The 22674-nt window shown below is 43.8% G+C and overlaps 1 protein-coding gene across 4 annotated transcripts in view; it reads right to left on the reverse strand.

Annotated features, from left to right (window-relative positions):
* Nucleotides 1–22674, reverse strand: part of BCAR3 (BCAR3 adaptor protein, NSP family member) — a 130653-nt gene that overhangs the window by 62477 nt on the left and 45502 nt on the right. For all 4 annotated transcript variants that reach the window (XM_058538560.1, XM_058538566.1, XM_058538564.1 and 1 more), the window contains exon 3: nucleotides 15975–16014. In XM_058538560.1, coding sequence (XP_058394543.1) covers nucleotides 15975–16014 — 40 coding nt within the window. The remainder of the gene's footprint in view (nucleotides 1–15974; nucleotides 16015–22674) is intronic.

A 22674-nucleotide genomic window follows, 5' to 3' on the forward strand; every position in this document is an offset into this window, starting at 1 on the left:
CCAATGTGCTGATAAGATGCAAGAGACAGAGAGTCTGAAGATGTCTTCCTTCCCCAGAACAGTCATCCACCCAGGCCACTCCAGCCCTGCCCTTCCCAGTGTTAAATTTTCTAGCTCAGATCATCAGTTTGAGAGTTTACAGGTTCACTCTATCAGCGTGACATTAGGTAAACTTGAGATCAAGATATAATATACTGTGTTGGGCTCTACTTGAGTTCTTATACTATGTTTAAGATGTGATCCCTATATCTGAGAAACGCTAAAAAGGAGCCAACATAAACTGATGTTACATGAAAACATATACAATATACACCCATTAATAACAGGGTTGTGCACTCGTGTTTCAGTGATGGGTGGAAATTAATGGTGCTTCACAGCCTGCTCCAAGGACGTTCCATTAAAGAACTGAGTTGTCTTGAGTTTTCAAGGATAAAGTAGACATGAATTTGCCTGTGGGAAAAGGGAGAGGGATTCATGGAGCTGGAATGTCCTGTGCCACTGACTGTAGGTGTGAGTTTTGCTCCCACACCCAGCACCCCTCCCAGGCTAGGGGAAACCACTAACAAATGGCTCACTCAACTCTGTTTATACAGGCAACAGCACCATCTCACTTTCCTGGAGGATGTTTCCAAAGGCTATTCTGTTTTGTGGAAAGACAGAGGACCTGAATCAGAGGTACTGGCTGAGACATTCCCTTACTAAGGCCAGATGGACTTTACCAGGTATGATTGATGCCCTGGGGAGGCCAATTCTCATGACTTCTTTTTAGAAAACGAAATTTGCATCATCCCTAAAGTACATTCAGATCTTCCCAAATTTGCTCCTTACATAGTCCTTAAGTGGACACAGCCTGGAAGTAGCCTTAGGGCCCTGGTTCTCGGTCTGTGTGGCCCTATGGGGCTTCTATCGCCCATTGCTATTGCTCTACTTACCCCAGGAAGGAGCCCTAGCTCCAACTGTCTTCCAGCACACGGCTATTGAAGCTCTCATTAAAGTGATCTGTGCCCTTGTCTGTTGGCCTCAGGACCCAGGTCTTATTTATCATCATCATTCCTATGCCCAGCACAATGTGTGAACAGGACAGGGGACAGTGAATGTTTGGAGATAGCATAGGGATTCTCAATCTGGGTCCACAAACACAAACTAAGACGTACAACAGTGCACTTGCATATGTCCAGACACAGGGTTCTTATTCACTGTATTTGCAAAAAGATAGGGAGCCCCTCCTCAAACAGATAAGAACCACAGAGGCATAAGACATGACTTGCCACACCAGGGTCACGGTTCTCACTGGGTGAATCAGCCTTGCCATCCCTGTGGCTGGACTAGGGCTGGTTCCCACGTTGGCCCTCAGAAGCACCTCTCTCAAACGATGAACTACCTGTGTTCCCAAATGGCAAGAGGCTCCCAGAACACAGGAATTCCTTACTCACACCACCTGTGCTCTGCGTGAGCAAGCTTGGAATGCTCTGCAAACCAGGACATAAGAGGATGCAGCCCAGTTCTGCCTCGGCTCTTTCCAGTAAAGACGATGAGAGGAGAGAGGGGAAGAGACTGGGCCATAATGGACGCAGCTGGACCACACATACCCCTTCGAAAAACACCCACCTGGGCCTGGGAAAACTAAGAATCCAATTGGAGACTGGTGGTCACAGGAAACAGTCCATTAGTTTCATCATTTCTTCTGTACAAAAAGCTCTTTTGAGAGTGTGAATGGGGGCTTTATGTAGTAAGTTCTCATCCACAGGCTAATAAATATGTGAAATGGCCTCTCAGACCAGGTTCCTGCGGCCTGGACACTGAGGTCATTCAAGAAACAATTAGATGCCATCTGGAGAGAGCTGGGACTTGAAAGGAAATTGCCTTGGAGGGCCAAACAGCATGTTCTAGTTTCCAGGGTCTGACACATCCTTATCTTCACTGACATAAAGGAAGGATGGAGCTCAGCCAGCCAATCCATGCCGGGAGCAGAACAGGCAAATTCAGTAGCAATTAATAAAAGCTTAAGGATCAGGAGAGTGTTCATTTTCAGCCTGCCCCAAGTAAATTTATCCCTTGACTGCACTTTCACATCCAAGCTGGGCATCTTTGCCATAAACCAGGCCTTGGCCTCACCAAGCTTTGGGTTTTCACAGTTTTACTGTAAAGCAATTACTGCAGAATAGCGACTGCATCTGGCCCAGCTCTTTACAGTATATAATGAGCAGCAACACCATCATATGAAATAGAGTTAGTATCTTTTGAAGCTCCACAATCCTCTCAATTGTGAAGAACAGGCCCACAACTGAGAACCTCATTTCTAGAATAGATTCTCATTTTTTTCTTATTTTTAAATGAAAATGTAATGTCTCTTCTTTATTAATAACCAGTATCTTTAAATATAAATGCAATTGTTGAGCAAGCTGGGTTAAAAAAACACTTAGCTAGAGAAAAAAATAAAGATTTAGATAAACAGGAGGTGACTGTGTTCTAAGCGTTTCCGCAGCTTTCTAACAGCTCTTCTAATAGCTGGAGACACTCTGGGACGGCAGTGCTCAAAGTGTGGTCCGCGGGCCCATGCTGCTCTCTCAGGGAGTCCGTGAGGTCAAAACTATTTTCATAATAATGCTGCCACACTTTTTGCCTTTTCATTGGATGGACATTTATGCTGATAGAGCAAAAGCAATGATGAGTAAAACTGCAGAACTTTAGCACAAAGCCAGGGAGAGGCACCAAACTGGATAACTAGTCATTGCATTTCTTGACCACATTTGTTTTTAATTTATTTTTTAAATATTAAAAAATATATTTTTAAAATATTTCTTTAAAAAATATATTTTTAAAATATTTCTTTAAAAAATAGTCGGTTCCACTTAAGAAGTCCCTGATGAAGCAGTAAGAATCACTCACTTTGTTACGTCTCGGCCCTTTAGTCCAGGTCTCTTTAATATTCTGAGTGATGAGGCAGGAAGCACACACGGCTCCTCTCCTGCATCCCCGAGCACATTGGCTGACTTGAGGGAAAGCAATTGTGTGATTAAACTGTGAGCTGAACTAGCTGCTTTTTCATGGAACCCCATTTTTACTTTAAAGAATGTCTGACAAACTGTGGTTATTCAGACTTGGGTATTTATTTGGCAGATATTTCCTAAAGAATGAACAAAGTGAAAGACACTTTCCCTGAAGTGTCACTTCAAGGAAAACAACTGACAGTATTTGTTGCCAATGAAAACTTGAGCTTTCAACTGAAAATTAGAATTTTGGGAAACTTGTATTCACCACCACGAGTTTGACAGCTTCCCAATACTTTAATGATTTTTCTGAGTGGTGATATTAACAAATGTGAGTTTTCAATATTGTATAGTGAAATATGTTAACATTTGGAAGATCTGTATAACTCAGTAAACCAATATTTTTCAAATGACCAATGCATGATGGTACAAAATCATGCTTGGGTAAAAGATCCATTCAGATTGCCATACAGACCAATAGATCTTAAGGAAATAGAGTAAAAAGAAAAAGTTTATTAATATGGTTTCAGATTCCACATTTCAGTGAACTTTTATGGAACTACAATTTTTCAAGTTTTAGCATAAGATCAAAAAATATCTCTAATTATCTGAAAAGGCTATTAAAACGCTCCTCTGGGGGGGGGCAAAATGGGTGAAAGAGGTCAAAAGATACAAATTTCCAGTTATAAAGTGAATAAGTCATGGGGATATAATGTACAGCATTAGTGACTATAGTTAATAACACTGTATTTTATATTTGAAAGTAGCTATAAGAGAGTGGATCTTGAAAGTTCTTACTACCAGAAAAAAAATTTTTTTGTAACTATGTATGGTGATGGATGTTAACTGGACCTATTGTGGTGATTATTTTGAAATACATACAGATATTGAATTGTTACGTTGTACACCTGAAACTAATATAACGTTATATCAGTTATACCTCAATAAAAAAAATACTCCTCCCCTTTTGAATACATATCTGTGCAAGGCTAGATTTTCTTCAGACTTCAACCAAAACAACATTCTATTAGACCAGACACTAAAGAGATTTGCAAAAATGTAAAACCATACCATTCTTCTCACTAAATTTTGTTTTGGAAAATGATTATTTTTCATAAAAATACGTTATTTATATTCACATAATGGGTTTATTATTTTTAAATGAATTAAACATTTAAAAACTCCTATATTTTAATTTCTAATACAATAATCCAATAGTTAAAACTCACATAACAAAGGCTCTTTGTGGCCCTCAATAATTTTTAAGAGTGAAAAGGAGTCTTGAGACCAAACAGTTTGAGAATTTCTGCTCTAATACATCTGGGCTACTTGTTTTACATAATTTTGATTGAGCCATGAGTTTTCAGCTTCATATCTATGGAATAGACTAAGGTATATAAATAAAGGGATGTTTTTATTTTTATAAGTAACTATCATAAAAGCACTAATGCTTATTAGTGAGAATCTGGAAACACAGAAATGTGAAAAACAAAACAAAACCTCCTTAGTTGCCAGGAAGTTCATTTTGACCTATTTCCTGACAATCATTCTGCTCACAGGTTTTTATCTTACAGAAATTCTCGCACAAATGCACAGCAAGCCGTCTCAGCTGCAGGCAAGGCCATCTTTCCAGTACTGTGCTTCACTCTCTTCTCTCCCACCCCACATCCAACCCATCAGGAAATCCTGATGACTCTGCCCTCATATTATTTATCCAGAATCTCCCTTCTTCACTATCTCTTCTGCTATCACAGGCCTAAACTATCATCGTCCCTCGTCTAGACAGTCACAACGGCCTCCCCACTGATCTCCCTGCTCCTGCCTTTGCCCCCTGCAGTCTGCTAGCAACGTGGAAGCCAAAGTGATCCCGAGATGGCTCCCCCTCTCACTCAGTAAAAGTTAACGTCCTTACTCTCTCTGACATACAGGCCGCATGCAACCTGCCCCGTCCCCCCTTCATCACTCGCACATCCAGCACTCTCGCTCAAGTTCACCCTCTGCAGCCCTCTGGCCTCACAGCTGTTCCTCAGCGGAAGACATGAGCGCCGGCTTCACTGCCTTGCCCTTGCTGTGTCCTCTTCCCCTTAGACATCACTTGACTTGCCCCTCCACTCAAAAGTCACCTTCTGCATGAGGCCTTCCCTGGCTACCCTATTTAAAATTTAACGCCCCTCATCCCCAACATTTCATAGTTTCTTTCCCTCTTGAATCTTTCCTGCTTAGCACTCATCACTGCCTCACATGGTTTCCCTTGTTGTTTTCTCCCTCCTCCACCCCAGAATGTAAGCTGCACAGGGGCAGGGACACTGTTTTGTTCACTCCTGTGTCCTCAGCCCCCAGAACAGTGACCAGCAGATGGCAGACAATAAATTTGTTAAATGACTGTGACACATATATAACAAATATGACTATATTTGTTAAATAACTGCAAAACTTTTTAACAGGAAAACATTAGAAAGAACCCAAATGTCAGCAGGGAATTAGTTAAGCATAACTGTATTTCATACATTGGAATACCGGACAGTCATCCAAAAGAAGGAGGTGGACCCATATATTTAACATGGAATGATGTCCAATGAAAAAAGCAAGTTGCAAAGCAAGATGTAGTTATACAGGATTTTGGGCAATCAATCAATCAATCCATCAAATTGTTCCCAAACTCAGCCTTCTTGCTCTTTTAACAGTTCAAGCAGCTCAGAATTTCCCCAAAACACTTGAAATTTCCTCACTCTCTTCCCATTCAAGAAATATGAGAGTATCTACCCTTCCCTTAAGACTCCCTCTGCTGCTCTCTCCTGCTCCGGTCAGCCTGGGCCCACACCATCCCACAGGCATGGGGTCTTCCCTGTCAATCTCTAACATGCTGATATCAGTCTTCTGCCTCACCTAATACCAGCTTCCTTCCTGCCAAGCTACCACTTTTTTCGGCTGTCAAATCACAATTCAAATATAATTTTTTCCAAGAAAACTTCTCGGTTACCACAGATAAAACTTCAGATGAATGCCAACCCCCCTACCTCAAAATCTACATATGGTATTGCAGCATCTTAGAGCTTTTCATCCAAGAATGTTAGACAATTCTAATAATAAAATGTCTTGACAATTTTAATGTCTTATATGAAGCCAATGAAAACCACTTGCCTTTTTATATACTTTAAACACAGCTCTTAGTTCTGAAGTTGTAAATATAATGTTATGGTACACTATTACATTTAGTATTAAAAGCTCCCCGAATATTTAGAAACTGAATTGTAGCCAAATGTTGCGCTGTTGTGACATGTGACTACCACTAGAGGGCAGAGTTTAATAGCAAACAATTCCAACGCTAAAAAGTCTGGCCTCCCATTTGGGGCTAAAGAGTTACTCTGGGGCCCCACAGCCGATAACAAGATCTCCTAAGGAACTGATAGGTCTGAGCCATAGAGTTTGCCAGAACTACACCTTTTAAAGGTGTATATCTCTGCCTAAATGTGTGAGTATTTAAGGTAACAACACTGAACCCCCAGTTTTCATCCTATACCAGGTTGGCAAGAGGAAGGTAGATTGAGGTTAGGTGTGGGAACCTCCTTGCTGTCATGAAATAAAATCACTGAAGAATTTCTGGAAAATTTTTAGAGATGTGAGTGTTACCTGCTTTGGGAAACTTAAAGATCTTTGGCACAACCTCATTCCTTCTTCCCTCAATTTAAATGCCCTTCGCATCTGGTTGTATGTGGTCATCAGTCAGACAGTCAGTTGCTAAATACTTATTAAGAGGACAAGAAAAGGTTCTTGCCCTCAGAATCACATTCTAATGAGAAGTTGGTTGTTCTTTCTTTTTAAGCAAGCGAATAGCATTTGGGGCAAGTGCTATGAGGATAATATTCAGAGTAACGAGCTAGTGACTGGGAGGCTGCTTTTAGGGGGGTCAGGGAAGGTCTCTCTGAGGCAGTGAAATCTGAGTCAAGATGGACCAGCCACATAGAAAACTAGGGTGATATGACTAAACTAGTATTTACTGAGTGCAATCTACATGTCAGGCACTGTGCTAACAACTTGACGTGTATTAACTCATTTAATCCCTACATTCTCTGATTTATTGAGCTCTAGAGAATTTCAGAAACCTACCCAAAGTCACACAACCAAGAAATGGCTAAGATGGGGCTTTGCATCTGTATTAGTTTCCTAGGGCTGCTATAACAAATTACCACAAACTTGGTGGGTTTAAAATAGAAATTTGGGGGGGCCGGCCCTGTGGCATAGCGGTTAAGTGCACGCTCCCCTGCTGGCGGCCTGGGTTCGGATCCCGGGCACGCAGCGATGCACTGCTTGTCAGGCCATGCTGTGACGGCATCCCATATGAAGTGGAGGAAGATCCTCACGGATGTTAGCTCAGGACCAGTCTTCCTCAGCAAAAAGAGGAGGACTGGCATGGATGTTAGCTCAGGGCTGGTCTTCCTCACAAAAAAAAAAAAAAGAAAAAAAGAAATTTGTTCTCCCACAGTTCTGGAGGCTAGGAGTCCAAAATCAAGGTGTCAGCAGGGCCACACTCTTTCCGAAGGCTCTAGTGGAGGATCTTTCCTTGCCTCTTCCTAGGTTGTGGTAGTTGCTGGCAATGCTCGGTGTTCCTTGGCTTGTGCACACATCAACCCCAATCTCTGCCTCTGTCATCACACGGCATTCTCGCTGTGTGTCCCTGTCTCCGCGTCCAAATGCCTCTCTTCTTATAAGGACACCAGTCACTGGATTAGGGCCCACTCTAACGCAGTATGACCTCATCTTAATTTGACCTTATCTGCAAAGATCTTATTTCCAAGTAAGGTCACATTCACAGGTACTGGGAGTTAGGACTTCAACATATCTTTTGGGTTGACAAAATTCAACCCGCAATAGCATCCCAGCACCCAGTTCAAATCACTCAGTTGTTCTACCTCAAAAGGACCTTCCAGGCCGAGGGAAAGGCAAAGACCCAGGGGCAGTAGGAAAAGCCAGCGTGGAGGAGTATAGTGACTAAGACGGATGGCAGGCAATGAGGTTAGAGGTAGACAGGCCACATGGGGAGGACTCTGAAGCCCAATTATAAAGCTGAGTCTGGTCAGAAGCCATAGCTTTAATGCTTCCACGCAGGTTAGTTTTCCAGTTTCTTCGCCATCTCTCATACTATTTAGGATCTTGGAAGAGTCCTCTTCTTTCAGCCAGGGATAAAGCCTCAGCACAGACTACGAATGTGAATTTGGCCTTATTTCGCTCACAGGCCAGACCAGGCTCCTTCAAGCACCTCCAGAGGGCAGCTCCCGGGTTTGACCGTGATTCAAACCATCAAATTCAGGAGGCCCAGGGAGAATTCACTTCTGACTTGGGACATGAAGAAAACTCATCTCGGGCTGCACTGGCAGCGCAATATCTGGCCTGAGGAGTTGTTCACACAAGCCCCAGGCAAGAGCAGTCACGATGCAAGCTTTTGTGCTGTCCCCCCACACCTGTTCACCCAGCAGAGCTGAAGATGCCAGACATGATGGGCGCAGCAGAGAGATGCTCCTCACAGCAGACAGGTCTACTCCACGAGATGCTGAGATGCGTCCAAATTGTGCAGCATTGCAACAGCATCGTCTCTGTGATTGGGCAAGATCACACAACTTGCACAAGGACTCACTGCTGTGTCATCAAGCAAGATAAAAGTGATGACAACGAGGCAAGGTTGCACCATGGAAGTGTCCACGTGAAAAGGTGGAATTTTTGTTGAAAGCCTAATACATATTATTGGGAGGCCAAACAGGGACAGTGTACATGCATACAGGCTAGAGCAGGGATGGGCAAACCTTTTCTGTAAAGGGCCAGATAGTAAATATTTCAGGCTTTGCTGCCGGCCCATTCTGTCACAACTACTCAACTCCACCATTATAGTGCTAAAGTGGCAATATGTAAAATGAATGGGTGTGGCTGTTTCAATAAAACTATTTATGCACACTGAAATTTGAATTTTATAATTTTCACATTCTTCTTTTGATTTTTTAAAAAACCATTTAAAAACATAAAATCCGTTTTTAGCTTGTAGGCCATACAATAACAGGCGGTAGGCCAGATTTGGTCTCAGGCTGTAGTTCGCTGATCCCCCCAGCCAAATGATATCCCAAAATGCTCACGAATTAACTAAATGTCACTGTGGTAACAAGGTCTCCAATTGGAAAACTCCTTTCCTCCCCTAAAATAGTTACTCGCTGCTGGCAAGATGCCAGTTCTCGTGAACTCTGGAATCACCCCTGGCTGCCTCTCTCACCTCTTCCATTTAAGTCCTGCCAGGAACTGTCAAATCACCTAATAAAATGGCTCTTAATTCTATCTCCAAAATGCCTCCAGCACTGGCCCTGACTTGCCATTCCTTCTGCCATTATCTCAGGTTAGGCTCCTGATAACACTTTCCTCCCACCCGCCTGCCTCCACCGAACAATGACTAACACATGGTATATGCTCAGAACTGTCTGCTGAATGAGCCAATGCAGTAAAGTATCCACCAGCTCAGCACTTTCTCCATCCGATCAGCAGTCTGATGTGGCCATCTCAAAACCAAAAACTTCCCCAACCGAGGTGGCAGCACGCAAGGGCTAAAATATGTTAAGGTTTAGCTCGCTTTTTTCAAGTCAGGCTCACCGAGGTATAGTTTGCCTACAGTAAGAATCACCTTTTTTAGTACAGTTCTGTGAGCCTGGAAACAACCACAATCAAGGTATTTCTATCATCCTCCAAAGTTCCCTCCTTCTCTTTTGCAGTGATCTCTCCCCCTACCTCTTTTTCACCATTGACCTGTTTTCTGCCACTATAAGTTTTTATATGTATCCAACAGTCCATTCTTTCTTATGGCTAAATAGTATGCTCAAGTCTGGATGGACTACAGTTTAACCATTCACCAGGTGAAGGACATTTTAGTTGTTTCCAGTTTTTGTCAATAATATCACTATAAACGTTCACGTACAGATTTTTAAATAGACATGTGTTTTCATGATAAGGTTTCACTTTTTATGAATGGCTGCATTTTCACAGACTGTAGGATAACATTCTATTGAACGAGGGACTGTCCTCCATCCCCATTCTTCTATCTTCCCACGCTGCCTCAGTAATTTTTTAAAATTGTAGTAACATTCAACTTCTCAAGAATATTTGCAGGGACTGTTTTTGGGGCGGAGCGGGAGAAGCGGAGGAGCTCTCTTTCGTTCCTCCGAATGTGAGCCCCGGGGGCTGTTTCACGTTCACTGCTGGCAGCATTTGATCTTCTGGTCCCGCAGGAGACGGAGCTGGCTCTGTGGATGTGCACACTCAGGCAAAAACCTGCACAGCCAGCCAATCGGGCCATTATTTGGTTCATGTAACTTGTTAAAATCTCACGGAATGTACAGCCTGCCATTGTTTTTGTAAGTCCCTTTCATGACTTTGTTAGCTGGCTAATTCAGAGCAGACTGGCCTGTTTTCCCTACTGGAAGAAAAGCCTTTCCTCAAAAACAGCTATTTAACCGTGACCATGGCTGCAGCCATCTTGAGCACAAAGAGGGAGCTAAAGTCACGCCGCCCTCTCTCCCACCGAGGTCTCCCACAGCCAGGCCACTTATTCTTGGCGCTGGAATTCGCATAATTACTCCTCTTTTAATCTGCGGGGTGACCTAATGTAGCCCCAGCCGACTGCAGGAAACAGCCTTGCTGAGATCTGGGCCTTGGGCAGTCTGTCATGTCTGTAAGACCCTCTCAGAGAGAGCATTTTTGGAGCGTTAACCCCATAAGGCACAGACTTCTAAGTGGCTCTGGGTTCCTGCCCGCCCATGCGCACTCTGGAGGGAGGAGAAGTCCAGGGGGCTGGTCCCCCCTCAGGATAACGGCTCCAGTCCTGTCCCTTCTCCTCCTAACCCGCAAAGCGAGCTCAGAAACTGCAAATCATTTTATAAAAGCTCACAAGTGGTTCTAGCAAGAATCCACCCAGGCCGACTACAAAAGAAAGGATATTTGTTCACTAGGAAGCCAGCCAGGAACAAAAGGCTGCATTCCGACTCAGACACTTGCTAACTGCGGTCGCCTGGAGAGCAGGCCTTTGTCCCCAGGCCGGCATTGTGCTGTTTACAACCCGGCAAGATGGGCTTGCCTACATCTCAGCTCATTTGAAAAAACAGTCATCCCAATTTTTTTTCTACTTCGCTATATTTTCCAGTTTACGTTTCTTAAGGAAAATTTATTTTAAAATGAAAAATCTATATAAATATTTCTTCTAAAAGAAAAATCACCCAGCTCTGCCCTAGCCAATCATCTCTTCCCCTAAAAACTATACTTTTAAACAATTCCCCAAAAACAGACTCTTCATTAAAATGACTGTTAAGCCTTGTGTGTAAAGAAGCTAGAAAGAATTAGAATCTTCAGCCTAAAAGGAAGATACGTATAAAAGGGCAGGAGAAAGGAAATAATATAAATGTATAAAATTTAGTGTGTGCAGGTTGGGAGGCAATTCCTGAAGCTCAGAGAAGTAGCCCCAGGAAAAAAATGAAAAGAATGATAAACAGTGAAAATGAAAGGTGGGTGATTTCATAAGTTCAAGAAGGGTTACGAAAGGGAAAGCACAGTGGATCACGACAGCACATGCAGGATTGCTGGAGTCAATCTCCAGTCTTTCTAGATAATATGACGAGTAAGCAATTATCATCTGTCACATCCTCGGCCTTAATGTCTGAGACAACATGAAATGCCACCTTGTTCCAATCAGTATGGCAATTTCATTGTCAAGAGTGATAGATTCATTAAGAACCTCTTCCCACTTGTTAAAAAACCTTCCCCTCCAGCCTATCACAGGCACAGAGGATCCCAAAAATGTTAAACTAGAAGGGAGGTTGGCCCACCCCCGAATTCTAGTTGTGGGGAAGATAGAGCCCATAGAGAGAAGGTGCTAAGTCCAAGGTCACACTTCTCATTAGAACAGGGTAGACGGGCTTGTATAACTTGGAGTCTCCTATTGGAATGATACCTAGGAAGGTTAACACACTGAGCGTCATTTATTCACCTCTTAGTACACTCATTTTATCAAATGTTCTAAGCAGTTACCTGACACAGGTCTAAGAAACTAGACACAGAGTAACTACATTTTAATGAGGGTAAAAATATGGCAAAAACCAAATGGGGGCAGTAAACAGGTAAAGCAGCCCAGAAGATAAACTCTACTGCACAGTTTTGCCTAGGGCTATCTCCTCTAAAAGCTATTTCCTCCGTTTAAAAAAAAAAAAAAAAAATTTTGGTTTTATCTAGGGTAAGGTATGCTAGGTACGCAGAGGAAAATTCCAGAACTGTACACCACTGACAAAATCACTAGGGACTAAAGAGCAGGAGGAAGGCAGAGCTGCTGTGGGCGGTTCTGCTTTCCAACCTGGAGGAAGCGGTTTCTTTCAGATACAGTGAAAGAGAATCAATTATATTTGATTATGGATAAGGATCTCACGATTATATAAAACAGTTAAAATCAGACTTGCAAGATGATCATGTTTTAAGCTACTGTGAGGGAAAAAAAATGTGGGGAAAGGAGAGGGCTACGAAAACAAGGAAAAAGTAGAAAAAGAAAAAACAAAACTCTCCTCTCTAATAGTCAGAATCAAAGAGCCAGAAACAGTGGAGAATGAGATTTCAAAATCCCTGGGTTGCTTCGGCTGTAATTTCCTTATCACATCCAAACAGGGAACCCAGCCGGCAGGGTCTAGGTGCTGCTGGGAGGCCCCAGCAACAGGTGAGCCTGCCGGAGGAGGTAAAAGAAGGCCACACAGCCCTGAGCTTCCCAGCCGGGCACACTTCCCTCCATCCCACGCACAGAGGAGCTACTCGTAGCCTAGCAACCGCGGACCGGGTCCCCTTTCACACCGTATTAATGTGGTGCAGTGCGAGCTGCAGGACACAGAGTATGCAAACTGCACAGGACTGAATTCTGGATTCATTCTCTACCCAGCTCTCTCCTGCCGCAACACTGCAGTCCCATCGCCCGCTAGTTAACGGGTCAGCCTCAGTGCCTCCTCCTCCCCAGGCCCAAGGAGGTAGGAGGTGGTCTCAGACCTCTCTCTCATATCTGGACACTGGGAAAACCAGGTGAAGATGGTTAGAAAGTCTCTGATGGGAAGGAGAGCGGCATTTAAAAACACAGAGATGGGGGGCCGCCCGCTGGCGTAGTGGTTAAGTGCGCGCTCCTCTTCCGCAGCCCAGGGTTCCCGGGTTCGGATCCCTGCGCACAGGGATGCACCGCTTGTCAAGCCATGCTGTGGCGGAGTCTCATATAAAGTAGAGGAAGATGGGCATGGATGTTAGCTCAGGGCCAATCTTCCTCAGAAAAAAAGAGGAAGATTGGCATCGGTTGCTAGCTCAGGGCTGATCTTCCTCACAAAAAACAAAACAAACCCACAGAGAGCAACCTGGGACTGGAGGTCCCAACAGGATGAGAACTGCTGTCTATTGGTCACACCTGGGTGCTTCCAATGCTGAGAGACTGTCGGCGATCAAACTGCCCCCCATTCTGAGGTCACAATAAGTCCCTAAAAATTTGGTATCTTGATTCTGGTTTGTTTTAGGCTGATAAATCTGAATCTACAAGAAGGGCCCACATGATCAACATAGTTTACACAGAATCTCTACTTTTCTCCATGCTCAACAGGGAGTAAGTACACAAGAGGATTGTAGGGAAGAAGCAGCTCAGAGTCAGGGAGGCCAAACTGCACCCTACTTTATCTACAACTCTCACCTACCTCCATTATCTTCAGGCACCCTCCAGTCACCAAGCACCAACTGGCACCGATTTACAAGGCCTTCGTGCCATGGACTCATCAGCCAGGCTCCAGAGGGCAGCTAAGTCTTAGAAATGCTAGGATGGGCCTGCGCTGGCCCAAGAAGACTGACACATGGGTCCATTCGGATCTTGAGGTCAAAGGCCTCTATGAACGTGCTTTCAGAGCTTTAGTGCCCATGGAGGCAAATGGACATACCTCACATTCACCCAACAAATCCCCAAGCCATCCCTCCAAACCAAGGGCAAAATGAGAAAGAAAAACATATGTGATGCATCCAGGAGGAACATAGAGACTTTATTTATAAAGCTCTGACTAGACTCAGACAAGGTTAGGAGCAAAGAGCAACCTTCAGGACACCTCAGCAACTCCTTGAAAAGGAGGACCCCTTAGGCCACCAAGAGCAGTTCCATCACATCTCACTGCTGGGGAAGCCAAGGAGAGCCCAGCTAGACAGAAGCCACTGACGACCCCAGTATTTCTTCTTAGTCAACACGACTCAACTCACAATGACCGATATTCATGAATGAGATGCAATAGCTTAGATAATAGTAAAACAGGTCATTCCAACAGAATAGCATTCCAAAAGCTATGTTAAGCTTTAGAATTCATCATTGGATTATCTCAAAAGTTTGGACTTTTGTAAAAGAAAAAACTAGTTACTGGAGTAAGGGAAGGGGGTATGCTTGCTGAGCACAGCCTGAGTGCGCCTACAGTGGGAGACAGACAATTTCTGAATCCTGGCATGGAGACAGTTTTAAGAGGCTACTGTGATCTACACACTGTATAATTCTAGGGCACATGTTTTATGTTATCTTCAAGTCAAATCATAGTCTCTGCGAATAGTGTCCCCTAATGCTTTGCAGTGCACAACCTGCACAAAAACACGTGTGAAGCATCCAGGAGAGACACAGACATCATTTATAAAGCTCTGACCAGATTTGGACGTGGCAGCCCCGTTGGTTTAGGATTACAGACTTGCTGCAGTGAAACTACAGTTCAGATATAGGCTGGGTCTAAGACAGGGGAAAAAATAAGACCCACCTCCGTTCTAACAGACTTTACTCTGACTGCCTCAAGTGACCAAGAGATCCTACTGGAGCCTTCTCTCCCATCCATCCTCTGGTCTAACGAGGGAAGAAATGCCAAAAATGGGGCAGGCGCAGGGACACAAAAAAGCAACAGGCCTAAATACTCCTAAACTGGGATGCTGCCCTTGGAATAATGAAGATATGGAATGTGGCTCCTTGGAGGCAAGCACCTTAAATCCTTAAAGCACCTTAAAAAAATATGCCAAAGCACCCATGCCATGATTTCTCCTAAAAATCAATCACATGTGTTGTCATAAATCCAAGACACTAAGTGTGACAAATCAGAGTTTTCTTTTCCGTAGTACGTACCAGATTTAACTACGTTCTCAAAAATAAAATAAATCAAACATATACACTGGAAAAATGAGGGGCAGAGGGAAGAGGTGAGAAGCACCTTTTCTTTCTGCTCAGAAGGAGAACATTGCTTAGAAGTGTGGAATAATTAGAAGCATTGAACGTCAGCTCCACTGGAAGGTAACGTATTACCACAGCTCACGGTTCCAGATTAGCCACCGAACAAGGGGGTGGCTGATGGAAAGGAAAGGACGGCTCAAAAAACCTCAGGGAGCCTTCATTGCTCCACTGATGACAAACACAGGTTCACAGTTCCTCATCTACCATTCTAAACTCCAAAAAAACCTGAAAACTGAAATTTTTAAAATAACTCATTTGGCAGCAAAACAAACATGACCTCATTTGGTGGCAAAACACGACCTAAACTGTGAAATCATTTGTGTCTATTCATCCCACTTAGTGTGAATATTCTTACAGTTCGCTGCTGAAATAATGAGTTTGATTATGGGGTGCTGAGCCTAGATCCCTTTGGGGGTGTTATACAGATGTATCATATTACCTTTCTAAAAAAATTCTGAATTTTAAAACACATCTGGCCCTCAGAGTTTCAGCTAAGGGGGAAAAGATTGTAGACCTATAAGAGGGTGACGTTAGACCCCTACAAAGGTTACTACAGGCCCAAGAGAGTCAAAGTACCCCGGGGTACTTTGGTTGTTTCAATCTAACCCGGTTCCTACACAAGCCAGACTGCAGCATTATCTGGCAACATTGTGTTAGGAATGGGAACTCTATTACACCGAGTTCCCATTACATGTTAAATCCTGGTTTCCTACCTTCACATATTCCAGAGTTGGGTCCAGAAGATGCTGATCCCTGAAAAGAGAAAATATAAATATGAGAACTGGGAACAATGCATGCTTACATTGAGTAAAATGTATCTAATGTTATTTCACCCTTTTCATTCAAATTATCAAGATGGGCCCACCTCCCAGACAATACTCACCGCAGACAGATTAGGAAATTAGAACAGACACAGATTCCTTTCATGGTGTGTGTTGAGGAGGGTTGAGGTTAGGACCTAGAAGCTCCACATGCTTTCCTGTCAAATTCTGGCTCCAAATATTAGACTATTTATATGTGTTAATTCTAGATTCACTTGAGCATAAAAATTAGCCTAAAAGTCTGAAGCAGACTTGGAGAGAAGTGGGAGTAAGATAGGACTGGATGTCCCAACGAGCAGCCCTTTGGACCAGGAAGCTGTGTCATGCCCACTTTGACAGAAAATGGAGGCTCAGGAGGGCAGAGTGGCTGCCCAAGGTCACCCAGTGCCCGGGGTAGTGAGAGAACAGAGTCTTGTACCCAGCTCTGCTTCTCAACTGCATCTTCCAGTTTTTTTTGTGTGAGGAAGATCAGCCCTGTGTTAACATCTGCCAACCCTCCTCTTTTTTTGCTGAGGAAGACTGGCCCTGGGCTAACATCTGTGCCCATCTTCCTCCACTTTACATGGGACGCCGCCACAGCATGGCTTGACAAGTGGTGCATCGGCCCGCGCCCGGGATCCGAACCGGCAAACCTCGGGCCGCCGCCGCAGAGTGCGCGCACTTAACCACTTGTGCCACTGAGCCGGCCCCATCTTCCACTGTTTTATCGCTGGCTCGATTACCCACCCACTGGTGTCAGGCTGAGCAATTCATCCTAATTTCCTTTGGTGCCCAGTGTTTTTTCTCTCCCAGTCTGTCTGCCCATGTCTATCAAAATAATACGTTAGGATTAACTAGACAATTAAAAGTATACAGCAGCAAGTGACACTGAGGAGGCTGACATTATAGAAAGTAGAAGAAGATCTGACCAAGGCAGAGGAGAGGAGGGGGAGACATGAGAGTTGATGTTTTCAGTGCTTGCTGAGTTACAGCGAGTGCCCCCCTGGAGAGAGGACGTGAAAAGACAGCTGCCTTCAGAGACTTAAGCTTCAAAAAATCAACACATCCCCCGCAGAGATGAGATCATTTTTTAAAGGGCAGAAGGGCTATGAAGCCTGTAACACGAGTCTTCTCAAGGGGTGGGGTGTGGGGGTCTTAGTATATTTACAGAAAGAACGTGTCCATCAGAAGGCAGGGATCCCCACCGACAAGTCATCTCAACCCCCAAACCGCGGGCCTGCACGTTTCCCTGGTTACAGAGAGACCCTCCCGGGAGACTGTAGCACTACTCCCCGGAACAGGATGCCCGAACACAAGGAGTCCGACCCCACAGCTCTGGGACATGACCAGCTTGTGGTGGGATGGATCCAACCCCCAAAGTCATTCTTGCACTGGTCTGTCCATTTAGGGCTGCACAAGGCGCATGCTCAGAGGCAGGCTAGCATCGAGAAGTTCCTCTCTGTGCCAACAGATTAGGTTCTGAAATGAATGGCTTTGTAGAGCCAAAGGATCTGAGAAGAGCTTAAGCTCGCAGTCCCTGGGTGCATTCCCATCACAGCGGGGTATAAGCACTCTTTCAAAGCCTTAAAACCAGGCATACTTGCTGCCTTCAAGCTGGTGGGCGTTTATCAGGCATCTTTTCCAAAAGCAGCCAAGTCTGTCTGCTCTGCCGAGTCACCACCTTTCCTGCCGCAAACTCTGGACGTCATGTTGATGTCATCAGGCTTTGCATCCGTGGAACCACCCGGCTAGTGACTAAAAACTTCGTCAGCAGCACTTTCCCTGTGCTCCCTTTTAAGTTCTCAAACCCCCGGTTTTCTACAAAATTAACATTTTAGGCTTACAGGCATCCAGTCTTATGCTAATCATCTGGCCCAGTTGTCTTCTGGCCCTGGGAGTAAGTGCAGAAAGATAATCACCGAAATGCTGTCTCTCATTTTCTTCAAATTTCTATTTTTATGTACATTTAAAAATGTACATTATATACATTCATACATACATGTCAACGCATGGACAAACAGTATAGGTGTGTGCTGTTTAAATCAATGGTTCTCAAATGTTTTTGGTCTCAGGATCTCTTTACACTCTAAATTATTGAGGACCCTGAAGAGGTTTTGTTCATGTGCATTATATCTACTGATTATTGATAAAATAAATTAAAACTGAGAAATTTTCAAAATTTTTATTCATTAATTAATATTTTAGAAATAAACCCATATGTTTACATAAATAACTTTTATAAAAAAATAGATGTTTTTCATAACAGAAATTTAATAATGAGAAGAGTGGTATTGTCTTACATTTTTGCAAATCTTTTTAATGTCTGGCTTACTAGAAGACAGCTGAATTCTCATATCTACTTCTGCATTCAATATGTTGTGATATGTTTTGGTTGAAATAGATGTAGAGAATCCATCCTCACACAGACATGTAACTGGAAGGGAGGGGTATTTTAATAGACTTTTCAAATAATTATGGATATTCTTCTTTGATACCATACCAAAACTCGACAAATGATAGTTTCTTAAAGGTTAGTCATAATGTGGAATCTGAAACTATATCTCTTACTCTTTTGCATCTATCTTGTACTTTGAATGGACCTTTTATCCATGTGTGATTCTGTAGTCACTATTCTAGAAAATACTGCTTCACTGAGTTATGCAGATCTTCCAAGTTTTGACCCACTTCATTATAATATAAAAAAAGAGACACATTTGTTAATATCATCATTGATCTCATCAGAAGTTATTAAGTCTTGGGAAACGTCAAGCTCATGGTGGAGGATACAAGTTTTCCAGAATTCTAATTTTCACTTAAAAGCTTGAATTTTTTCATTGGCAGCTGACACTGTCAAATATTTTCCTCAAATTTCATTTCATTCATTTTAGGGAAAATATCTGACAAATACCAAGACTATATAGTCATAACTTGCAATTTTAACTCTCTTTTTTTAGGTGCTCAAATGTCATTCTTTTAGCAAATTCTTTTTAGAATTTTGTCCAGGATCTGCTCTTCTCACCAGATTTAGCTAAAATCCTTTTCCTTTCACCTTTGAAAGCTGAAACGTTTCTCCTCCCCTTTCTCTAGAGATGCACCTGGGAACTCACTGAGCTAGTCCTCTCAGGCTAACCTCTCAAACTCTCTTGGGAAGGCGGTGGGACAACCAACATGGACCAGGACAGGTGCTGTGCCTGGATGGTTCCTGAGGTAGCACTGGCTGCAGCTGGCAGGATCCCCACTCAGACTCAGGGATGGGATCACCTCAAGGAGGGGTGGCCTGTGCACTCCCCACCTCCTGCTCTTCCGCCCAGAGACCTGGCACCTAGGAGCCTGGGGTGTTCTCCCAAATGCTCCCCCCACCCTTAGATGAGCTCCCGTGTTCCTGTTTGATCCTCCACCACACACACTTCTCTTGGTAGAAGAGAAGGAAACCAGGAGGCGCTGGTTAGGGGCAAAGCTGAAGTCCCCTCTGGACCCCGCCCCTGCCATTGAACTCTGCTAAGGGAGCCTTGTTTTTCAGTCTGTTAGAGAGCAGAGGGCATCCAAGTGTTGTAAAGTTATAGTTCTGTGCTCCAGGGGGTGCCTAGTGGACCCTCGTACTCTTCTCCTCATCCTTTTTAGCGAGGCAAGAGAGAAAATATAAGGAGAGTATAATAAAACCAAGTGAGTGTGCTACAAATCCAAAAGCTTTAAAAATCATTGCCTTGAACCAAACTAAAATTATATTTAAATGCAGAAGTGCTGTATCTCCTTTCTCAGCCAGCCACCCGCTCCTTGCTAACCAGAAAGAAGATATGAGCTGAAAAACATAGCAGTTGGCCATGGCGCCCTAGCCTCTAATTTGAAATAGAATATCCAATTATTCACACAAGACTGTGCAGCAAACACTTCTTAAAGCACAGGTTTATATTCTCCAACAGAGACCACTAGAAAACAAACAAGAACTTGGTGATATAAATGAAAAGCTTTTTAAAAATAATTCTTTTTTTGCTTCTGCCAATTATGAATCCCCACCCCTGTGAATCCGTGATGTTCTATGCGTCTCTCTTTACAACTGGAGAGTCTGGCAGGCACCCATGGCCCCTCCGTCAGGCATCCTGCCCTGCAGCGGACGGTCCACAGACCGCAAGAAAGCAGCAGGATGAAACTGGACTCGCTTGTTATTCTGTTCTTAAGTTTATTAAGTTTTAAATAACATCACTGTGTTTACTCCAGTTAAATCATTCTTTCCAGTGTCCCAGTTTCTTAAGTTCATACTGAGGGATGTCTAGTTGGGAGTCACGGAAATGAAATATTTACTATTTTAGTTTGTTTCTCATCAGTAATCAGGTTAATAATTTCCTCCCTCTTAAAAGGACACTTGATCTATAAGTGTTTGCTATTTTGACTTAAGAGGTTCTCCATTTTGAATACACAAGCAAAATTTCACTAATAGATCCTTTCTGAGTGGTTGGAACACAGATGGGGAAGGAAGTACCCTATGTCTGTCTTAAATTATAGAATGTTTTAGACGAATGAATGTTTACTTCTTTAAATATTATAGAATAAGTTAATGACTAACAGTGTTGTCAAACAAATGTCCTTTTGGATATAACATAAAGAGGAATCATTTGTAAGAAGATGATTATCTCATGCAATGGAGGGATGTGAGAAACTAGATCCAACTATTCTACACTGAGTAGGACAAAAGCTCCCCTTAAACTCCACACACACGCGTCATTTGCACAGTTGGCACACCTCCTTTGTGCACATGGCATGGTGTCTGCATTCCTGTCCACTGTATTGTGTATTTACTATACATGGTCTCCCCCTCTACAAGGTGAACAACCCAAGAGTAGTGACATGTCTACTTCTTGCCCAGCAGCTCCCATAGTTCTTGCATTCATCCCACAAACATTATCAAGCATCTACAGTAGGCTATGCAGTAGGCCAGACAATGGAAATACAGGAAGCAAAGACAAAGGGCCTGTTCCCAGAGAGGTTGCAGGCAAGTGGGGAAGACAGATCAATACACCCAGCACAACTCAAGTTAGTGAGAGAGTGCCAGTGCGAGGGAAACACCATGGAGGGGCCTTTCAGACAATGTCCAAGCTAAGGTTTGAGAGCTCAGTAGCAACTCGTCTCAGTGAAGAAGCTATGGGGTATGAGATATGGGGTGATGAGAAATGCCCAGACAACGAGAGAAGCACGTGCAAACACATGGGAGCATGAGACAATACAGTACCTTTGGGGAACCACAAGTGTTCAGGAGTTAATTCCACTCTAGACCAGGCCACCATCATCTCTCACCTGGACACCTCAGTACCCTCCCCAGCTCCACAATCTCCATGCAGCAGCCAGAGTGATCCTTATTCAGATCACCCTGCTCAAAATCCCCTGACAGCTCCCATCCAATCAAAACAAAACCCTGACGTCCTCACCGTGGCCTTCAAGGCCCTGGTTCCATGATCCTAGCCAGCTCTCCAATCTCACTGCGGTAGGCAGAATTCTAAAGATGCCCCCTCCCGAGATTCCCATCCCCTGGTGAGTCAATCAAACACTAATGTAGGCACTGTTGTGAAGGGATTTTGCAGATGTAATTAAAGTCCCAACATTAAGATATGGCAGCCATATTAAGATATGGCAATTATCCAAATGGACTTGACTCAAGAGTGAGGGGGATCTGACATGAGGGCTCCTGTTGCTGGTAAAATGTTAAGAGAGGGCCTGTGACAAGGCCCATGGCATGAAACTTCAAGTGGACTCTAGGAGAGGGGAGCTGCCCCCAGCAGACAGCAGGAAATGGAGACTCAGGCCTACAACTGCAAGGAACTGAATTCTTCCAACAACCCGAAGGAGCATGGAAGCAGATGCCTCAGAACAGAACGCAGCTGCCGCCATCTTGAGTTTGAGACCCTGCACCGAGAATGCAGCTGAGCTATGCGGGACTTCTGCCCTACAGAAACTATGAGGTAATAAATTGGTGTTAAGTCACCAAGTTTGTGGTAATTTGTTACTCGGCAAAAGAACACTAACACACTCATTGTCTATTCCACTCATTCCATCCAAGCCACACTGACTTTTCTTTCTGTTGCTCAAACATGCCAAGCTGGCTCCTGCCTTCGTGGCTTGACTTTACTGTTCCTTTGCCTGGAATATTCTCCCCACAGATACTCAAAGGCTCACTACCTGACATTATTCAGGTCTCTGCTCAAACATCACCTCCTCGGAGAGGCCTGCCTTCACCATCCTCTCTAAATGAGCACCACCACTACCTTCTATCCCCTTATCTGGCTTTTTTTTTTCCCACATTATCTGATATTATAGAAGTGTTTATTCGCTCATGGTCTGTCTTTCCCCTGGAACGTAATCCTGCAGGAGGGGGGCTTTCTCTACTTTATTCACCTTGGTGTCCCCAGTGCTTTGCACATAGCAGTTGCCCAGTAACCATTTGCTGAATTAATGAATAAAAGAACAACTAAAGGAAGGACAGGGTTGGGGGAGGCAGCAGGAGTGGCGGGGGGTTGGGAGATCAGGAGGAAGAAGAGGCAGAGCCAGATCATAAGGGGCTTGGAAGCCATGTAAACACATTTAGACCTTATCATGAAAGCAATGGGATTTGTTGAAGGATCTT

Source organism: Diceros bicornis, chromosome 4 (assembly GCF_020826845.1).
Source record: "Diceros bicornis minor isolate mBicDic1 chromosome 4, mDicBic1.mat.cur, whole genome shotgun sequence".
In the NCBI taxonomy this organism is placed as follows: Eukaryota; Metazoa; Chordata; class Mammalia; order Perissodactyla; family Rhinocerotidae; genus Diceros; species Diceros bicornis.